The sequence below is a fragment of the Podarcis melisellensis genome (genome assembly GCF_964234715.1).
Source record: "Podarcis melisellensis genome assembly, chromosome: 3".
In the NCBI taxonomy this organism is placed as follows: Eukaryota; Metazoa; Chordata; class Lepidosauria; order Squamata; family Lacertidae; genus Podarcis; species Podarcis melisellensis.
Window position 1 is genome coordinate 83,891,630 of NC_138530.1, and position 21,927 is coordinate 83,913,556.

At 41.0% G+C, this 21,927-nt stretch overlaps 1 protein-coding gene across 4 annotated transcripts in view; it reads right to left on the reverse strand.

Moving 5' to 3' along the window:
* KCNQ5 (potassium voltage-gated channel subfamily Q member 5) overlaps positions 1-21,927 on the reverse strand; it is a 254,367-nt gene that overhangs the window by 75,581 nt on the left and 156,859 nt on the right. For all 4 annotated transcript variants that reach the window (XM_081904870.1, XM_081904866.1, XM_081904867.1 and 1 more), the window contains exon 2: positions 14,744-14,834. In XM_081904870.1, coding sequence (XP_081760996.1) covers positions 14,744-14,834 — 91 coding nt within the window. The remainder of the gene's footprint in view (positions 1-14,743; positions 14,835-21,927) is intronic.

The following is a 21,927-nucleotide window of genomic DNA, read 5'->3' on the forward strand; positions in this document are numbered from 1 at the left end:
AGTTCTGTCAGTGATGGCAGCACCAATAAATATGTTCAATGTTTTACAATGGCTGAAGATTCACTGTATCTAGATGCTGGGCGCTTTTGATCCGTAAGTACTGTGATGACTATCTTCAGTATGGATTTACTGAAGGATCTGACTTATAACCAAAGTCCCTGTGTGTTTCATGTTGTGAAATTCTAGCTAATGAATCTATGAAGCCTGCTAATCTTCAACGTCATTTGGAGACAAAACACGCACGCTCCAAAAATAAATCAATGTTTTTTTGTGGAGTAGAAGAAGGGGCAAAAAACCATAGAAAAAAACTTCAAGTTTGAGTTCTCAGGAGAATGCAACCTTAGCTTCTTATGTGGCAAAGCAGGAAAGGATCATATTCTAGGTGAGGAAGTGATTTTCCCTGCTTGTGTAGCTATATGCAAATGAGTACTTGGTGAGTCGGGAGGCTAGGGAAATCAACACATCACCTCCTTCGAGCAACATTGTGAAATGAAGAATATGTCTAATGATATAAAACAGACTCTCACTTTAAGGGTCCAAACTTGCAACTTCTTTCCATTGCAAACTGATGAAACCGCTGGTATTACAAACAAAGCTATCATCCCACACTATGTATGGGAAGAAAAATATATGGAGGATTTTTTTTACTTTCATGTGAACTTGCACACGCTACAGCAGAGTGCATGTTTAAATCCCTAAGTGGGTTTTGTTGTTTTTGTTGTTTTTTGTTGTTGCAAAGAACCACATTTCATGGGAGAAATGTGTGTGTCTGACAACAGATGGTGCTTGTGCTATGTCAGGGAAAATCAGTGGATTTGTTTATCCGTGGTGAAGTATGACTTTTCCTGACAGATTCAAACTTTTCATGTGGTCAGTTGAACAACTTTGAGTGGTTGTGTTTGGTAGCCTACCTAGCAATGTTTTCACCTACTTGAACACTCTCAACACAAGCCTTCAAGGTAGTGATGTGTATATTTTTTACACTGAAGACCAGATTGAGGCAGTGATTTAAAAATTATGGTTAAGGGAAAGCTGAGTGGAAGGTGGTAGCCTCGCTAAAATCCAAACATTGGAGACATTTCTGGAGTCCACTGAGAAAGAATTGATACCAGAAGTAAAAAATAACATCAATGAGCACCTGTGTGATTTAGTATGACTAGCTTCAGATATTACTTTCCTGCGCCAAATCCTGAATACTCATGGATAAGGAATCCTTTTTAATGTGGTGACATACAACTAACAACTCTATCTGCAGAAGATACACTTGTTGATGTGACTTGTGACGGTTTATCAAAATAATTTTTCTAAGAATGTAGACTAGCTCATCCTGGGTGAAGGTTTTTCCTGATTATAAGTACGTGAAAAAGCCTTGAAACATCTAGTTTCATTCTGTTCCACATATCTTTGTGAACAAACATTTTGGACACTTTGTTATATAAAGAATAAGCATAGAAATTGGCTCAATGTTAATCTAGATTTGAGATTAAAGGTAGGAAATACTGAACTGGAAGTGGAAGGGATTGTTTGGGACAAAAAAGGCATGATTTCTCCCAACACATTTAGGTTTAGTAGCTGCTAGATATGTCCTAATTTGTTAACTCTTAATACATGTTAGTAAAATTAAATTCATCTTTCCCCCCCTCCCCTAAATCATTGTTATTTTTGTGAGTAATATACTAAAAAACACTGCCCATCAAATTTGTGATAACTAAAAATCCATTGCTTTTTAGAGACTACACCACACTTTCCCCAAAAATTTGCTTCGCAAAAAAATATCAAAATTTTCAAAGGTAGAGGGTCCATGGCTTGGCTTTTGAAAAACAGGGGTTCTGCATTACTTAGTTAATTGGGAAACATGGACCTTGATAACTCTTACCTACTCAATAGTGTGGAAAAGCTTGAATCTGTTTTATGAATTATCTGTAGGAAAGATATAAAAAACTGGAAAGTGTTTAACTCTCCTCATACCACATACTAACCCCTACATCAGTAATTTCTCTTTACCTTCTCACTGATTTTACATGGCATGCTGTTTACTGAAGGCTGCTCTGACAGACATTGTCCTCCCCCTGAAAAAAGCTTGTCACTTTATTTTTAAAGTTTTAAAATGATAAAATTTAACTGCTAAGTTTTACCTGCTTCTAATTCATATTAAGTAAGTGATTAATATGTTTTATTATATATACTTCAAGAGAACAATGCCTTGGATAAATAAGGATGACTCACATTTCAACTATAAGAGGAAAGAACTCAGAGACAATGATTTTAAAACAGAGGGAACCCAGAGTTAATGTTGAATTCTATCCAGTTGGATTTCTAACAGTAGGAAAAGTGGGGTCATAAATTTTAAAAACACAAAAATTTGGAAGAGATTTATAAATGGAACATAAATCACCACCAATAAATTCCCAAGAGTTCCTAGTAGAATATCTCATAAACATCCAAGCAATCCATTCCTATGTTTACTCAGAAGTAAGACTGCCCGAGGCTTTCAGAGCTACTTAATTCCAGATAAACATGCTTCGATTCCAGTCTTGGAAAGTGAGGGTGTAATTCTCAAATCCCCTGCACTAGAGCTATCCTCCCATCAAGGCCGTCAGAAGAGGCATATGAGGCAAACCAGACCAGGGAAGAAGGGGTGAGTGAAGATCTACATCAAGAACAAGGGGTGGGGGGGGGGAAGAGAGATAAAGATCTACATTAGGAACAAGGCTGAGAAGACACCAGCAGTGCTTCCTATTTGCCAAGAGGACTTCTGCAGTGGTGGCATGGTGAGGGCTGCCAAGGAGATCTGGCCTCCAAGGAGCATGCTGCAGCTGTTGCTGCCACCAGATCTACTGCCCCTATGGATTCTGCCACCTGAAGAGGGTCACCTCACCTTGCCCCATGGATGGGCCAGCCCTACCTCCCATTCTCAATAGCAGCATAGGCAGCCAAACTTCACCAAACACCAGGGGTACCTGGTATCTGGGATTATTGCATGGTAGCCATGCAGCCATCTCCAAAGGGTCTGCAACTGGTCAGTGTAGTCACAAGTGTTTTCAGACTGGAGCTATAAACCTCTGTATCCTGCTGCCTCTAAATTTAACTGCAAGCCTGGTAAGGAGCTGCTATGCTGTTCCAACAAGATGCAGCCTCCAGATCCTTTATAGATATTACTGCACAGCTGCTCTGCTGAGCCATATAGGTGGGGGAGTTGCAGCAAGGTGTATCACTTACAACTTAGTTAATTGTGCCTTAAGGATTTTCTAGTATTTATCAACCACACAATCAACCTTCACAACAATTTGATGATGTTAATAAATAGTGTTAATAAATAGTCTTAATACATGGATTAGATATAAATGATTTTGCACCATTTGCACTAGAAAACAGGTCTTACCACAAGAGTGCTAGTTATTCCATATCAAAATTAAGTACAAATAATGTTGCTAAAGATAAAGTAGCATTTATTTGCCAATAGTTTTTTTTAAAAAAAAAATTTATACTAATCTGGGTGTATCAAAGTCAGCCTACTCAAAATGGGCCCACTGAAATCAATGGGCAAGGCACTTAAATCTATTGATTTCAATGGTCTACCCTGAGTGTAACTTAGTTGCATATTATTCGATTGTCATGAGCACGATATCTGCTCAAAGGTTCAGTCAGTCAGTGATGGGAAAGGAGCTCCTCAAGAGCTCAACTTTCGCCAGTTTTGAAGTTCTTATGCCTAGCAGCTGTTGGAAGATCCAGCAGTGACACTGGGTATAAGATGAAATACTCAAAGGGCTGGTTGCTCGTGCCAATCTTATTCATTTTTAATCAGCCTGATGATTTACAGCATGCTGGCTCTGTTTCTTCAATTATGTAGTTTGTTGCAATCAAGGAGACATGTTTTCCCCTAAACCATTTTACCTTTGCCTCACAAAATCAAGAAGCGATTCATGACTGCAGGCTTACCCACAAGCAGTGGGGATGAGGATTCATATACTTTTATCAATGCTTGAGGTTTGCGACCAACGTGGGTGGAGGGGGGAAGCTCATGCTGTAAGCCTAGCATCATAAGTTCAAAAAGGGTATTGAAGCTAACCTATAAATCAGAGTGAGGAACCCCCTAGCCCAGTGTTTCCCAACCTATTTTGGGCAAAAGCACACTTGTTTCATGAAAAAAATCTCGAGGCACACCACCATTAGAAAATGTTTAAAAAATTAACTCTGTGCCTATATTGACTATATATAAAGTAACTTTCTTTAATAGGAATCAAATAAACACAAAGAAAGTATTTTATACTTACTTTATTATGAAATAGTAAGTAAACAGAAATATGAAAAATTATAAAATACTTTATTCAGTGCGCAACCTGGGCCTGTTTGGCTGAACACAAAGCTGATATTCTGGCTGGAATCGAAGAAAGACACACACGTAGCTCTTCGTCAACAGCTCTCAGTCTCTCTCTGTATTTAGTTTTTATAGCAAATGAAGGAAGAGTAAGCAGGCTGGGGTGGGTTAAGTAAGGGCTGAAAGTGCCTAGATGAAGTGGGGGAAGCTAGAGAGGAGGTACATTCTGACGTTTGAGGATAGACTAGGTTCTTTATGTGAATGATAGGTGAGTTATTTGACAGATCGAACTGAGAGCAAGGTGTGGCTTGTGTAGCTGGGGTGGACATGAATGTTTGGGGTGCAAACCCCAGGCCGGCCAGGTCCGAGGGGGGGCAGGGAGAGACGGGCCTGCCTGCCTCTGCCTGCGCTGTGGTGTGTTTTGCCCCGACCGATGGACGGACCGACCTGCCAGCTGTCTCCGCAGTAGCAGCGTGGACTGGAGCTCCGTCATTCTCCCCGCCGGTGCCCGGGGAGGGGAGTGAGGGGCGGCCGCTGTGGAAGCGACGGCGTGCTCCTCCTCCTCCTCTTGCCGGGCTAGAGCCAGCCGGCTAGCGCTCGCCCCTCCTTGCTCGAGCCGACCCCGCCGCCGGGGGCCTTCCCATCCTCTCAGCGGCGCCGCCTCGCGTCCCTCGTCCGGGGGTTGGGAGGGGGCTGGGGGGGAGGAAGGGGGCGAGGGGGAGCAGCCGCCGCCGCTCCTGAGGAGATTCTGAGGCGGTGGCGGGCGACGCGTGGCGGAAGAGGAGGGGTCCCGCCAGCCCCGCGTTTCTCTCTCTCTCTCCCTCACGGAAACCTTCCCCTCAGCTTCTGCCGCTTTTTCTCTTCTTTCCCTCTTCCTTTTTTTTTTAATAAAAAATGAAAAATCTTTCCTTTCTCTCTTTTCCAGCCCCCCCTCCCCTCTTCACGGAATTTCACTGCACTCGGGCGCCGCGGCGCGCAGGCGCACTGCTCGCTCCTCTTTCCGCGCAGGCGCCTTCACTCGCTCTTTCGCCTCCTTTTCTTTCTCTCTCGATGGTCTGCCTACAAAGGAGCGAGGGAGGCGCCCGCCATGTTTGGATTTGCATCCAGCAGGAGATGCCGCCGCCGCCCCGCCTCTTGCCGCCCGACTCGCCCGCCTCCCTCCCACGGCACACCAGGCAACGTCTCGCGGCACACTAGTGTGCCGCGGAACACCGGTTGGGAAACACTGCCCTAGCCTACCCCACAGGCCAATCTTGTCCTTCCAGGGGGGTCCAATCAGACCTACAATGCTGTTTCTCCATAACCATGCCCACCGGTCAATCATCTGATACCATTCTGATGGGCAGATGTTGCCAGCTGATTGGTGGGGTTATGTAGCTCAATTCTGCACTGGTGGGAAACCCACTAGTTTCCCACCGAGAACTAGCACGCACAGCCAAAGCATCAGTATTCAATCCCCTGCTTATCAGTTTAATCCTGCTCAGTCCCTTGTCTCCGCTCATCAGCTGATAATGACGAGCAACCTTGTCCACAGTCTGAGGTGGAGATATAAATATCTGGCCTACTGGAGAAAGACGTTTCTCCATCCCGCTGTGGATCACATTTGAGGATTATTCCCTGGGATGTTCAGATCTGGTGAAATTTGCTGGAACCAGTCAAAAGTTAATGCAGAGGAGAAGAAACAACATTGCTCCTCACCCAGGCCCTGCTCTAGAACACAGCAAGCATGAGTGAGAGACTGCTTGTACATGAAGCTGTAGGAGTTGAAGCTAGAGAGGGAGGTTGTGTTCCACTTGCTACAAAGGAAGGACCTAAACAGTGAGATGCATGTACTTGTTAAGTATAATGGTTTAATTGACACTGAAATGAGAATGCCTGAATGTGTGTTTGTGAAAAGGTTTAACATGGGGATTTTCCATGAGGTTATATTGAAAGCAAGAAGAGCTCTCTCTGAGCTGTAACTTGTTAATGACCTGTTGACTGTTTTTCTACTCTGTGCTGAGAGTGAACCTTTGATCATGTGATGAGGGTATTGAGTAGCAAATTCACCATCTTGAGAGGTTGGTGGCTGTTAGTATTTCTGAACTCTACAGGGAGAACAATGCATGTAAATGGCTCTGCAAGACATGCATAGCCTAAGGCCAATGAAGGCTGGAATGCAGACTGGAATGGGGGAGAGACACAGTTTGGATTTTTGGAATCTCTTATTTCTAAGAAGATGTTGAGCCTGTGCTGGACAGCACAAGACACTGCATAGATATTTTGGTTGCATCTTTGATGCTTATGATGTTTTTGAAGAGTTCTGCCAGTAAAACTATGAATAATATTTTCTTGGGCCTGGACACTGTTTTCTTCCAAAGGAGTCAATTCCTATGCTTTCAGTCACTTCAAACTGCACAATATTAATATCAGCAACAGTGTTGGCAATTTCTCTATGTGGGGTGTCTTTGAAGGCAGCCAGGGAAGTGTAGCTATTTCACTGAGCAGCAGTTTGTTTAGCCACCGACATTAGCTCCAATTTGTTTCCAGGCAAAATTCAAGGTGTTGGTGCTTACTTTTAAAGCCCTTTACAGTCTGGGCCCACTACACCTGAAGCACACTGGGGAGATTATAATTCTACCAGCCAGGAGGTTTTTCCTTATTGCTTTTGCTTCCAAATATACCCCTTCTTCATGCAGGAGAAAGTAGGTTTGAGAACTTCTGGGAGCTGTTTCTTCCAAGTGTGTAACTGAAAAACGGCACGAAGAAACCAACTGCAATATATTTAAAGAACGAACCTCTCATCTGCCAAAATCCTGCTGATGCATATGGTATGAGGAAAGATTTTTCACTCCTGCCATCTCGGCTAACATCTCGCATCTCAGAGATGAGTTGAAGTGTATACTTTTAATATTTTTTGCTTGGTTCCTTGGGGGTCAGTGGAAAATGTGATTCTCTCCCTTTCCTTTCTACCACAACTTGAGAGTATACCCAATCTGTTGACACTTCTGTTCTGCGAATGATGCCATCTGCCGCAATGCTTTGCAGTTATCCCTCTGGTATCTTCTTCCAAGTTTTAAGCCTTTGCAGAAAACACTTTCTTCCAAAGTTAATTGACACAGTGCTGTCCCATGAAAATTATCTGCATGCAGAGTATGCCACTTACTGATTCACTCTTGATGTTTAAAATTGATTCAACCTGGTTACAACAGTGTACTTTACTCAAGACTTTGAGATGGTTCACGTAACAAATTACTGCTTATTAAACTTATTAAGCATGCACTTGGAGAGTAGCTTGCAAATGCTTTGCTCCTCTGTAGTCTTTTTTTTGGGGGGGGTCCTGCTAAACTGGGGTTCGGTTTAGCATGTCATCTGAACTGGGACTCCCTACAGCTCATGCTTAAGTAGGAGCAAGTTAGCCATGAGGCCCAGTTCCGATGACAAGCTGTGCTAACCTTTATTTACCTTCGTTTAGTGTGATACAGTAGTAAAAGGAACGAAGTGGCTGGGGAGCAAAGTAACTGTGAGCTCCTTTCAAAGAGCTCCCATATTTGTGTGGTCTTGCCAAGCCATAATTTGCCTTAATGGGTCTTGTGAACCAGGACTGTGTGTGTAGAGAGAGACCTGCTTGGTTTGCACATTGTATTAGCAGCAGTTTTATTATTTGCTGTACTGCGTTTCCACTTGAAAATTATCTGTAACTTCCCATTACTGGATTTTATTTTTGACCACAGGGCTTTAAATTACCTACCATATTTTTGAACATTATAATTTATTTCAACTATGCTTCTGCAGCTGCTTTTGTTCCTATCTGTTTGACTTGCCAAGTATCTGACTAGCCATCTAGATAGAATGCCAAATGTTTTTATAATCTTTTGAATTTGTCAGAAGTTTATCCGCACATGCATTTATAAACACGGTGCTACAATTGTACAAGTGTCTCTTGGATTTATTTATTTATAAGATCAAAATGTGAGAAGCAGTTCGTTTAGGAACATTTAAAATTTATTTACAGTTTAATACAAAATAAACCTTATAAACAATCTGTAGCTCACAGAAGTAAATAAATAGTAGGTAGCAAGTCTGGCATATTGCAAGCATGTGCTCCTGCTTGTGATGTCAAGAAAAAAAGCTACAAAAACTGGACTGGAGCCCAAGGTAAATTCATGGAAGAAAAGCTTCTCCCTCTACTGTCCACCTCCTGAAAAACCATTCTGGAGGTTGGTGGGGCATCCTGAACAATGTAGGACAGGAGGCACTTGGGAATTTGGTGAATCCCAAAAGTGGTTTGTAAGATGATAGTTTTACAGGTTGTTAAAGACACCGTTGATTTCTGAAGTTTTTCCAGGATTCTGTCATCTGGACAATGAAAAGGGGTGACCTTTGGTATGCCCCCAGTTTTGGGGGGAACTCATGCTCCATGATTTGAAAGGCAAAGTGTTCAGAGGGCTCAACTGGTACAGAATTATCAGACGTTTAGCTAGATTTTACTCGGTCCACTGGGAACCAAAGTAGGGCAACTTGCTGGAATCCGGACGGCTCATTTATTACAATAGTCTTGCATAGACAGTTGTCTAATACTGGGACGTGGTGCCCTACAAAAGTTGTGGACTTCAACTCCCACCAACCCAGGGCTGATGGGAGCTGTAGTCCACAACAACTCATTGGCTACTCCTAGTTTAACGAAATCAGCTGTACCTGCTGCTCTCAGAGACCCATAAGCCGCTACCTCCCTGCTGTTTACAGGGTTGTCAAGCTGGCTTCTGCCATGTGAACATGTGCATCTGATGCTACCAAAGTGTTAAGAAGAAAAGCACATTCAAGAGTGGCTCCCATGCTATTATAATAATGTCAGAAGCAGGGGCTTACTTTAGCCCCCTAAAAGCCATGGGATTAAGAATACCCTTTGCACTGGATTGCTGATTTAACTGTTAGTGGTCTAGACAGTGTAGAATGCTCTGGAAATGATTGTGCTTTCAGAATGAATGTGTGTGTGTGTGTGTGTGTGTTATGAAAGTGACTGAAGGGCTTATAGATGTATATCAATAAGCACTTAAGAGGTATAACATGAGAAGCAAAGTAGGAGAGCTTTTAGTACCAACTCTATTTTAAAAATGCAGTTTAGTGATGTATATTTTCCAAAATACATCATTTTCTCTATATCTTTCTATTCCTACACACATCCACTGTGTAATCATTTCCAGGAAACGGTTTTATTCTGTCTCTGAACTTTTCCAGTCCCCTTTTCTTTCCCCTAGTAAACATGACCCTTTGTTCAGTTGTCTAAATATAAATAAAGGAAACATCACTGCAGTTTGTACATTTGAAAAGATGAGTTTTATCAACTTCTTTCCATGGTGACATATCAAAAATCCAAGCTTATGTGGAAGGGGAAGGAAAGGATTTTATTTCATTTGAAACATACCAAGCAACATTATTTTTTTATATATAGCTGGAGTCTTGTATTGCTTTATATCTTTATGTTGGGGGGCAGAGCAGTGGCCAGCTCTATTTTGTTATCTGCCTCTGTGATATCAGCATGAAAGACATTGTTTCATTTATCTATGCACATAATAAGACTAAAGGCTAATGACATAAGGAAAAGTCAGATGCTTTCCTTCTATTTAGCTCGCTGCTTTAAAATTACCTAAAGAAGGATTTATTTTTTTTAGATATTTGAAGATTTCCAAATAGAGACCTCAAAAATATTTTTAAAAAATCAAAAAATCAGGTCTAAACTGATTACACAGAAGTATCAACTTCACCATATACTGGCAGATCAGTCACTTAAAGCCCAAGCTCCTAGGGGCAAATCTACACTGGTTAGTTATAATGTTAAAAATGTGTTATAAAAATGTGACACCAGAGGGTCGCTGAAGAGCAGCTACCTGTCGTCAATGCAAAATTGCATTGAGAGCTATATTACTTTTTTAAACAGTGTTTTTAGAACCAGTGTAGATCCAGCCCTGACCTCTGACTAATTATGAAACCATTATTATTATTCATTAAATTTCTCTACTGCCCTTCATCCAAGGATGACAGGGTGGTGGTTTACAATATAAAAATACATACCACAATAAGAAACAAAAACAACAGTCCGTTTAAAAGGACATAGAATGTTTAATTAGCCAAAGGCCTGGGAAAAGAGGAATGTTTTTCCTGGCACTTTAAGATATGTAATGAAGGCTCCAGGGACACAGAAGCAAAGGACTGGTCTCTATTATTTGTTGTTTAGTCGTTTAATCTATTATTTTGTTTAGTTGTTTAATTTATACACAGAGCTTTTAGAGCTTACTGCTGGTCCCTTGGTGGGCCTTATATTTTCTTGGGGTAAGTATCTAAACATTGAAATAGAGGAATCTGAATGGAAATCATGGTGGTCAGCTAGGCCTCATAAGTCTGTTTCATCATATGTGAGGGAATGTTCCCTCAAAGTTGTGCACAGATGGCATTGTCTCCCTGTGCAGATGTCTCCTATCACGTCACAGTCAACACAGGATAGTTGGTGAGCTTCAAGGGACATTCTTCCATCTTTGGTGGGAATGCCCTCAGGTCTCATTATTCTTGTCTCAAATAGATCATGAAATACCTAAAATAATTAAATCACCTGTTCAGGTCTCCCCACAACTGTCATTACTGAACGTATTGACTGATAACATGAATGCTAGTTGCTCAAAAAGAACTGTTGACATGGATGCTAGCTGTAGCTAGGATTTCAATATCTCAGCAATGGAAAACCTTGAAAAATCAACATTTGTCTTTATGGTATAAGAACTTATGGACTTTGGCCATTTGGGGAAAAAACACACACAAATTGCATGTCACAAGAGGGCAGAGGACCCAGAATACTTTTGCGTTATCTGGTAGGATCTTATTTCTTATGCTTCAGACTTAGATGCCTGACATTCACTATCCATGCCAGCTCAGGAAATTGGTTTATATTATATACGTCTTCCTATTATTATTATTATTATTATTATTATTTGCTTGCTTTGCATATGGTATGATGTAATACTCTGCTACTGCACTTTTGGGCTGCTAGTTAACGGGCATTATATTACAAATTTAAAAATATGCTAAAATATTGTACAATGCACAGATGGGTAAGGTAAAAGGCCAAAAAAATAACATCAGCATGTTTAAAGCTCTTCATGCAAAACTCTGGACAAATTTCAGTGCTCTTGACAATAGAACTTAAAATATGGTATTACGGTGATCCAAGCAAAGCTAAGAGAAATTAACATACTGATGCCCCAATCCAGTAAGAGTGATCATGATACAAAAGCAGGCTTAGAATAAAATAATCATATAGAGTTGGAAGAGACCATAGGGGTCATCTAGTCCAACCACCTGCAATGCAGGAAACTCAACTAAAGCATACATGAGAGGTGAACATCCCACCTTTGCTTAAAAACCTCCAAAGGAAGAGAGTCCATAAACTCCTGAGGGAGTCAAAGCAAATTTTCTTTTTTCTTTTTCTTTTTTAAAAGCACAGTTATGAGGTAAAGCATAGATAGGAGATAAATTATAAGGCTCATGGACACTTTATATAAACGTTGAAATATTTTTTTAAAAACCAACACAAAAGGGCAGGATCCAAATAAGTGTGTGCGCGCGCTTGCTTGCTTTCTCTAGTTTAATAATTAGGACCTGTTATTTTGACCACTACCCCCTTCCAATAATTAGCAATGTTACTTTTTGAATGGCAGAACTCAATCCAAGTTACAAAAGGATGGAAGAATACAGAACAACACAGTCATTAGGCACTCCACTTAAGTGGGGAAAGCAATAAAGGTTTAATATTTTGGATTGCATAAAATCTAGAATTACTCATTCTTTACACAGTCACTTTCCTCTCCCATTTAGTTGTTTGTTCCATTTGTTGATACCGTCACTGACTGCAATGTTTCTCTCCCCACCCCACCCCCCAGTACACAAGCATTTGCTGCAGAGGTGGTCCTCCTCTGCCTGTACAAGTAAACGTAGATGTTTATGCCAAAATAAATCTGTTCATCTGTAAAGTGTTTGTTGTTTTGCTCCGAAAGACTAAAGAGGCTACCCTTCTGCGATTTTGTCTCTATTGCCAACATCATCCATTTGATCTCCAAATGAAAACTTCTTTCCACTTGCCCCATGTATTGCAATCTTCTTTATATTTTCGTACACTAATTCCAAATAAAGCAGCTCTGCTGTATGGAGGCAGCATCATTGGGCTTCCCATAAGGGGAGAACCTTTCAAGAGAAACTTGAAACTCCCCCAAAGACAAGAGCGAAGAACAAAAGTGGAGCTAACAATAGTAAATATGGCCAGACCTTCATAATTTGTAGCTAACAACCACTGCAAGATCAATAACAATAATACGGATTTGCGTATTTCTCATATTTTCTTCCTCTGTACTTCAGTAAGCAGTGATCCAGCAGGACAGCAAGAATTGCACACAAGAATCACAACCCGCATTGCCTCTTCTAGGGAGTCAATTATCTCATGTCCAATTGGGTTTTCTGGATACTTTTAAATTTCATTAGAATAAACATCTTTCCATGCTGGTAGAAAGAAAAGGGCAGCATATCATGAAAGTCCCCCCCCCAAAAAAAGAGAGAACATATTGCTTGTAATACTGTGCCATTTTGTCATAATTGTACAAACCTCTGTAAATAAGAATTTTGCTTGCTGGCAGAGACCTGCTATGCTAGCTTACTGGCAGGAGGGTCATTGCTGCTTATCAGGAGGAGAAAGGGGAAGCAGGGAGGTTGGTATGCTGCAGATGCTCTGGAAGGAGCACCAAAGTAGCTCTGGCTGGTGTGTTTGCACCATGCTGACCTCCCTGCTGCCTTGCCCCTCTCACTATGCAACAACAACCTGCCTATTGAGAAGCTAGCATAGCAGCTCCACCTTATCTTGGTGAGCCACTTCTGCCTAAATAGTATATTTAATAGTACCTCGGAAGTACCTCTGTTCAACTTCTGAAACGTTCGAAAACCAAAGTGTGGCTTCTGATTGGCTGCAGGAAGCTCCTGCAGCCCATTGGAAGCTGTGGAAGCTCCGTCGGACGTTTGGTTTCCAAAAGAACATTAGAAAACCGGAACACTCACTTCCGGTTTCCAATTGTTTGGGAGCTGGAACGTTCAACTCCCAAGGAGTATGGGAGCCGAGGTACAATTGTATTTCCCTAGAGATATTTAGAATTCCTCCCCCTCTCACCCCGGTCCGCCCCCAGTATACATCTAGATATACCTGATGCTAACTTTTTATTAGCAGGATGATATCAGAGGCTTATAATCTGTCATTAATATACCTTCTGGGTGCTGTGGAGAAGAGGACTATGGTGACCATGTTTCAATAGGATTAAAGCTTCTATCTACAACAGTTTCTACAGATTTACTTTTCCCCAGCAGTTTGTTGTAGTTATGGGAAAGTCTACAGTTGGGGAATGCTGCCCTTCTTCGTAACTTCTAAACGGGCAGAATCCTAATCTTGGAACATGGTCACCTCCAAAGAGACCCCAATAATAATGTGTCTGTTTCTGGAGGGTAGGAGCAGAGAGGGCCTCATAGACAAGTTCCTTTCCTAGCACAAAACTTCAGAGTTTCAAAAACCATATACAGTGGTACCTCGGGTTACATATGCTTCAGGTTACAGACTCCACTAACCCAGAAACAGTGCTTCAAGTTAAGAACTTTGCTTCAGGATGAGAACAGAAATTGTACTCCGGTGGCGCGGCAGCAGCAGGAGGCCCCATTAGCTAAAGTGGTGCTTCAAGTTAAGAACAGTTTCAGGTTAAGAACGGACCTCCGGAACGAATTAATTACTTAACCCAAGGTACCACGTTATATCTTACATCAGGGTTGGGTATCCTTTTTTTGCGCAAGGACCACGCTCACCCTCGGTCAACCTTCCAGGGCCCACATACCAGAGATCGGTTTGACCACTTCATGTGCATGTAGCCACACAGACGCATAGCCTTCTCCCACTGATCTGTGATTCGGAAGGGGTGATGTGCATCCTCATCAGGGCTGAACAGAGAGGTTTAAACCTCTCTGACCACCAGAACACTATGTCTATTATTTTATTTTATTTTTTCCTGCCACCAAAATTGGTAGAGTCTTGGGGGGACAAGGTAAATTTGCTTGTGGGGAGGCACACCAGCCAACCAGGTTGTAGGTTTGCCACCTCTGAATAAATCTCAAATGAAATATGACTCACCAAACACCCTCCTAGGAAGTAAGAATTCCACTTAACAGGATGGGCCTTACTTCAGAGAAAACTTGCATAATAGTGTGCTGCTATCATTCTTTAATTTCTTTTCCTGCTGCTATTATTTTTTTATTTCCCAAAGTACTGATAAAATACACCCTAATTTACTATGGCTATGTATAAAAAATATATATAATGCACTTTCCAATCTCTGAATTGTTGTTATTATTTGGTTCATAAAGTTCACTTACCAGAATGAAGAGGCAACTAGTGGCAAGCCAGGTATGTTCAGGGATAGTAGAAAACACTGATAAAATCAAGCAACCGAAGACAAGGAGAAAACTGAAAAACAAAAGAATGTAAAAATTAGCAAGGACCATTGGAGTGAAAATAAACTTTAAATATATGAAACAGTCAAGTTATCAGAATTACTGTATTTTTCTGCATATAAGACTATATTTTTTCCTAAATTTTTGAAGTTTAAAATAAGGGGTTGTCTTATACATGGATAGTGCATAGTGCATTTTCTTAATTTTGAGTCCCCCAAAATAGTGGGTGTCTTATACACAGGGGCATCTTATACATGGAAAAATACTGTAATTACATCTCCATTAGAGCAGGGTGCTGGCACCAGCATGTGCAGCTTTAAATCCCCCAGGGGTGAACCTGTTCCCAGCCCTCCACACCAGACTGTCATTGGCCAATCTGGCAGGCTGGTGCACAGGTGAATGTCAAGCTGGAAATGTGAGCAGAAGCTTGCACTCTGGCCGGGGATAGCCCCAGCACCCAGCTCTCGAGTGTCAGTAAGGACCATTTGCCAGACCTGTTCTCTCTGCTGTCCCCCCGAGTCCAAGAAAGGAAAAATGGACACTTGAAAAACTGACAATACAAAAAGGGGCAAGAAGACACAGATTGAATGCCCCTTTTCAACCTGATGGGCCGTTTCCTCTATCTATGCAGGCATAGTTGCCACAAAATACCCGAGAATGCAAATCATGGCTGCGGATACAGCTGCCATGGAATATGGTGTTAGGTTCTCTAATAACCCACACACTAGGTGGGATCCAAAGAACAAGGGTATGTGGCTGGAATTGGTGGCGCCCTACATCAGAAACAGGCCTGAGCCAGCAAAACCGGGAAAACCCATCCCTGGAAGCCATTATTTTCATAGGGTGTGCTGGGAATTCAATCAGGGTGCATGCCACAGGTGAGTTCTCGCTTGAGTGTAAGCAATGCCTAGGGTTCTACGCCTACACATTGTGCAACAGGAGCCACACACCCTTTCATGACTCCAGGGACTTTGGCCCTGGAGCCCCACAAAAAGATGTGGTTCCTACAGCCCCATAGCTAGTCTTTTCTATGAATATAACAACATGACCTTAGGAGCTAAGATCTCATGAAAGCAAGGAGCATTCACGTAAATAAGGGTCAGTAAGATGGGTGTTTCTAAACATCTTAAGAACAGATTAAATGTCTTTTTTATAATAACACACACAACAACAACACAATTGTGGCAACTGTGTCTTCTCCCTTTAACTGAGCTTTACAGGAAGGGCTGAACTCCCGAGAACATTAAACTGTTTGCAAATCAGGTACTTTGCTACTGCTACAATTCAACATTTATGAGTATTTTGCTTTCACTTTGTTAGCCTTTATTGTATGATTTCATGTGCTTTGCATTTTCCAGCTCATTAATATTGTCCTTGATCCAAAAAACTGTACTACTAGTTTGGTACACCCAAGGGAGCTTTCGATTTATATTTTCAAACAGCAGAGGCAACTCCCAGACATATTTCTATGTGGCAACTGCAGTTTTGAACAGCGGGGTCTGCTGTTAAAGGGGGAAAGTATAAAACCCTACTTTGTATGTCTAAATCCTCTTTGGCTCTCAGCCGTGAAGGGTGAGTATCAGAATTGAAATGGGAAATAGCGTAAACAGCTACCAACAGAGATATAGGCACAAGGACCCAAACTGTACAACAAACATCTGTCTTTATTATCTACTCGGGTAACAATATTACAGGGCCAACTAACACCAATAAAAACATCAAGGGGTCATTCACCAGCTTATCTTCTGCTGTGAAGCATGCCACCATCTTCCAGCAATGGCACACTGCATTTTTACATAGGGCAAATAGAGGAATAAATGGGGTTTGCAGTTCCTAGGATGCCATTGCAGAACACTGTTTAACGTCCAAGGAAGCCATTCCTCAAGGTTTGTGGAACCTTAGGGAATAAGGGCCCTCAAGGAGATGAAAGGCCCTCGTAGTCAGGATGGGGGTGAGGCAAGCATTATGATGGGAGGGGCAGAACCGAGTTAGCTGTGATGCAAATGGTCAGTTAGTTAAGTATTTCTATTTATTTACTTGATTTAGGGGTGGGCAGCTGCTCCTCCCCTGCACCCCCTGGCTACGCCCATGAACGCCCTCAGAAGAGTTTCAACAGAATCTGAGACTTAACACCACTGTCCACTCTAAAGATGTTTGGATTATCATCCAAGCTGTTATTTTAGGCATCTACTTTCTGGACAGCGTGCTAAAGTTATGACATACTTTGAACCAATGAAGGCCTTGATTGGATTTAAAACTGGAGTTAAATTATTTCTTTGAATAACTAGATACTTTCACTAAAGGGTAAAAAAGAAAAAGCGAAAGAACAAACAAAAGATTGGAGGACAATAGCCTATTAAGGCAACCTAAACCGTGTGTGTGCTGGTGTGTTTTAAATAGCTGACTCTAGACCCAAATCCTGGCCAAATTTCCATGATGCTAGTGACTTAACTGCCTTTGGATACATGAGCCAAGAGTCTTTGCATATCTGGATACTGAAAACAAAACCAGTTCTTTTTCATGAATTGAACACAAATCCTATGTTAACAAGATCCAGAGTATTATTATTTTTTTTAAAAGGTTGACTGCTAATAAGATTGAATAAAAAGAATCAAGAACCCACACTGCACTCAAGGCTTTCATTTGCTGACCTGGGGCTCATGTGAGAGGAATGGGATAAAAATTTAATAAAACATCATCATCATCATCATCATCATCATCATTATTAATTATTTACTATTTGTCCCCCACCCATGTTAATTTGCAGACATGTCCAGCACTTTCAAGCTCCTTTTCTGAAACAGTTTTATTTCACTAGTAGAGCCAGCAGCCACCAAACCTTCTTAATTTTAGTATTTCCTTTTGGTAGACAGTTTAAAGCAGTAATTTGTAATAATGTCACATTTTATCATGCCAGGTATAATTTTGGACTGGAACCATAAAAAACAAAAATAAACCTCTCAGTAATTCATTACAGTCAAATGCAATCACAATAACAGTTGGTTGGAAAAGCTAGTGTAATTTTAAAATAAATGACTGGATATGAAGAAAAAGCGATGAACATCCGTAAATCATGAAAGTTCTTGTCATATTACTGAAAGGAGCATGGTGACATCTCATGTGCTGCTAACAATAATATGAATTCTTTTTATTTCACTAAAATCGCTGTTTGACGTTAGCTTTGGCTGCTGTTTCCTGTTCAGCAGAACCTTGTTGAGAGCATGCACTGTGAAAGAGAAAATCTGAAAAGGACACAGGAAACAGGGTGGGAAAAAAGCACTTTCCACTGTTAATAAAATGGTGTTCTCAGAAATTACAAATTATTGCTGCCCATAGTTAAAGCTATTTTCCAGTCAATCATTTTTAAGTCTTGTGCAGAACAAAAGGGGATGTGTTTCTTCTAATATCCCAGGGATGGATTCTACAAGATGCTTTTATTGGACATGAAGAAAGTTGGAGAGTCCTTCCTAACCCAAACTCTTCTCTAGGGCCCAATGATCCTGCAACATTCCTTTATAAACAGATCCTGAACTATGGCCTCATTTTATGAACTTTCATTTCTGAAATATAATGCAATGTATTAGATTATTGCATTGTAGGGACTGGTTTAGCTGTGATCTCTGCACGCCAGGGGCAAGCCTAGACTACTCTTCCAACTCTATGAGAGTTCTATGAGGATATGGTTTGGGTCAAACCATACTTTCCTGCATTTCAGTTAATTCATCATAATACGGAATTGAATATTGATGCTGTAAGTGCTTTGTCCAGACCCTGGACATACAGTGGTAACCTCGGGTTAAGAACTTATTCATTCTGGAGGTCTGTTCTTAACCTGAAACTCTTCTTAATCTGAGGTACCACTTTAGTTAATGGGGCCTCCTGCTGCTGCTGCTGCGCGGTTTCTGTTCTCATCCTGAAGCAAAGTTCTTAACCCGAGGTACCATTTCTGGGTTAGCGGAGTCTGTAACCTGAAGCGTCTGTAACCTGAAGCATCTGCAACACACCCACCCACCCACCCTGCAGTGTGTGCACAGCTCACACTGTGTCCATTCACCCCAAAAATCTGCTTCAGAAGGGTCCCTCCAGATTTGGGGAGCACATGGAAAGCTATAGGAAGGAGAAAAAGTCAGGCACCATTGGATATCACCCACCATACTGTTACATTATGTCCCATATATATTTTTGGTGTTTTGTTACCTATTATGTATTCCAGTGATTTATGCTGAGATATAATAAATACTGGATTAACATATTAAATAATATTAATATATTTTTAAAAATAGATATTGCAATTACCCCTGCCAAATGCATTTCTTTTATAATGCAGTATGCTTATGAAGAGAAGCAGTATCAGTGTTTTCTTTTTTAATGATAAAGATTCTAAACCAAAAGCCAATTACAATATGAAAGTAGAGTTACAGGGTCTATTAAAAGTATGTACAATGGTACAGCACAGAGCAGGTCAACACAGACAACTGTTTTGAAAGTATCTGGCATGTAAGCTAGTGTTTTGTAAGTATAGCTTTTTAGGAATGAATACTGGAAAAATAAGTATATTACAAGCTGAAGCATTAATATTCATGTTTTGACACTGTGTTTGACAATTATAGTGGAGATTAATGTTTGGATTTAGAAACAGGGTGGAGATGTTTGCCCTTGTCCTATTCTTCCTCATTTTAAAGTTCTAGGAAAACAATAGATAAGCAGGTTTAAACTCTATAAAAGGAAAGAAATGCAACTACCAAAGCAAGCTGCCCAGACAAGGAAGGGTTTTTGAAGACCATTCAGAACATCAAAAACCCAAGACATAAAGCATTGGGTGAATTAATGGCGTTTGCAGTACTGAACCTTAGCTATACACAAGGCTGTCCATGTTTGGGGTCCCTTGTGGTAGAAACTTGAACGTGCTCTTTTATTTATTTAGTTTAGTGAGCCACCCAGCCCACAAATTCACTTTTTGTTTTTAAATGTTTTGCTGATTTTACCTTATGTATACTTGGTTTTTTTAAAAAAGTCTGGTGGATTTTAGCTGTGTTTTATTATGCTTACAAAAGTCTTCTGATTAAGTAGTCCGTAAATCTTTCTAAACAATAAACAAACAACACCCGTCTCAATAGGAGGATTAAAATATACTTAATTTTCTCTGGAATGTGTCCATTATGGAAAAATGGGTGGAATCCAGACTGAATGTGAAGCATTGTGGTTCTGCTTATTTTACAAAAATGTACCTGCTGCCAATGAGGCATGCTGTATGGAATACAATACTGTATCTCTTCGTTTATAATGCTATTTCATGTTAAATGTTGCTGAGAGGCAAACTAAAAAGCGGTAGGATCTTAAGTCACACTGGAAGTGGCTGTTGACTGCAAGATAATGCTAAGCAGGGTGTGAAGCAAGGTCTCTTCTAAGTGTCCCGAAGTGGGGACATCTAACTCTCTTCTCTTTAAAAAATGCTGGAAGCAGAATGTCTGCAAAACTTAAAACACTTCTTCCCAAGCTTGCCACATAAAGGAAATACAGTGGTACCTCGGGTTACATACGCTTCAGGTTACAGACTCCGCTAACCCAGAAATAGTACCTCGGGTTAAGAACTTTGCTTTAGGATGAGAACAGAAATCATGCTCCGGTGGAATGGCAGCAGCAGGAGGCCCCATTAGCTAAAGTGGTGCTTCAGGTTAAGAACAGTTTCAGGTTAAGAACGGACCTCTGGAACGAATTAAGCACGTAACCTGAGGTACCACTGTATCGTATAGGGTGGGAGAGAGAGACCGATTTTTTGATAGATCCTCCTTCTAACCATAGGCAAACATTTTACCAGGGCTTTCCAATCCCAGTGCTTTGAGGAAAGAATACTGTAGTTATGTAAAGTGGTACCTCAGCTGCCGCACCGCCGGAGCACGATTTCTGTTCTCATCCTGAAGCAAAGTTCTTAACCTGAAGCACTATTTCTGGGTTAGCGGAGTCTGTAACCTGAAGCGTATGTAGCCTGAGGTACCACTGTATTGCTTTGTTGCTAGTTCTGCTAGTGATGGTTGCTTGGGAAATGCTTGACATTCATATCCCTTTAACCTTTCTGCCACATGCCCACACATACACTCCTGTCAAATTAGCTTTGCAATTTGTTTCACAAGTCTGAATCTGTTTTTTCATTCATCATATCTCCTTGGTACCGAGATCTGCCTTTCTGAAATTTTACAGGCTATTTTCCTAGGAGCACCACAGGGAGGGGGGAAAAATCCACACCAGAACCTTTAACCATAAACACACAGTTATCAAGTGGCTTAATTGTTATGGATTGCTTTTGCTTTCTTTAACCAACCCAGACTAAATTTGGTCCATAATTTGGCAGGTTTTCTCCACTCAGGAAAATCTCATCCAATTCTGCTGAATTGGGGGAGGGGGGGTTATAGCCATGTTTTGATTTCCCATAGTAGTGAATGAGTGAAGTATGAAGATTTGTTTTTCCTAATCAGGATTCCTATTCAGTTCCCAGACGGAAACAGACAGCCTCTGAAGCAATTTGGACTAAATCTTGCTCTTATCCAAAACAAGATCTGAAGGAAATCTTGGAGTTGATGGTTCTCATAACTGCTGCACACGCAATAAAACTGCAGCATTATCAATTTTATTTACAGCATTCATATAATATACATAATAATAAATATATTCTTCCTTTGTCACTTCCTTACAAAGTAATGTTTACAAGCTTGACACAAAACTTACCTTACAGCCCCCCAAAGCTATTATTTATTACAACTTCACTCATTACTTTTTGTACTTGGTCTCCAGCCTTTCTCTAGAAAAATAAGAAAACTTAGAATAGCCTTCTTTGTACCTTCTGTATTAATCACTCTACAGTACAGTGGTACCTCAGGTTACATACGCTTCAGCTTACATACGCTTCAGGTTACAGACTCCGCTAATCCAGAAATAGTGCTTCAGGTTAAGAACTTTGCTTCAGGATGAGAACAGAAATTGTGCTCCGGCGGCATGCTTACAAGATTCTGCCCACCGCTTTTTTTGGTCAGGGTGGTGACTTAGCCATTTTCATCTAAAAAAACCCCCCCAACAACTACTACTGCAGTTTGCCATATAAACAACAGATT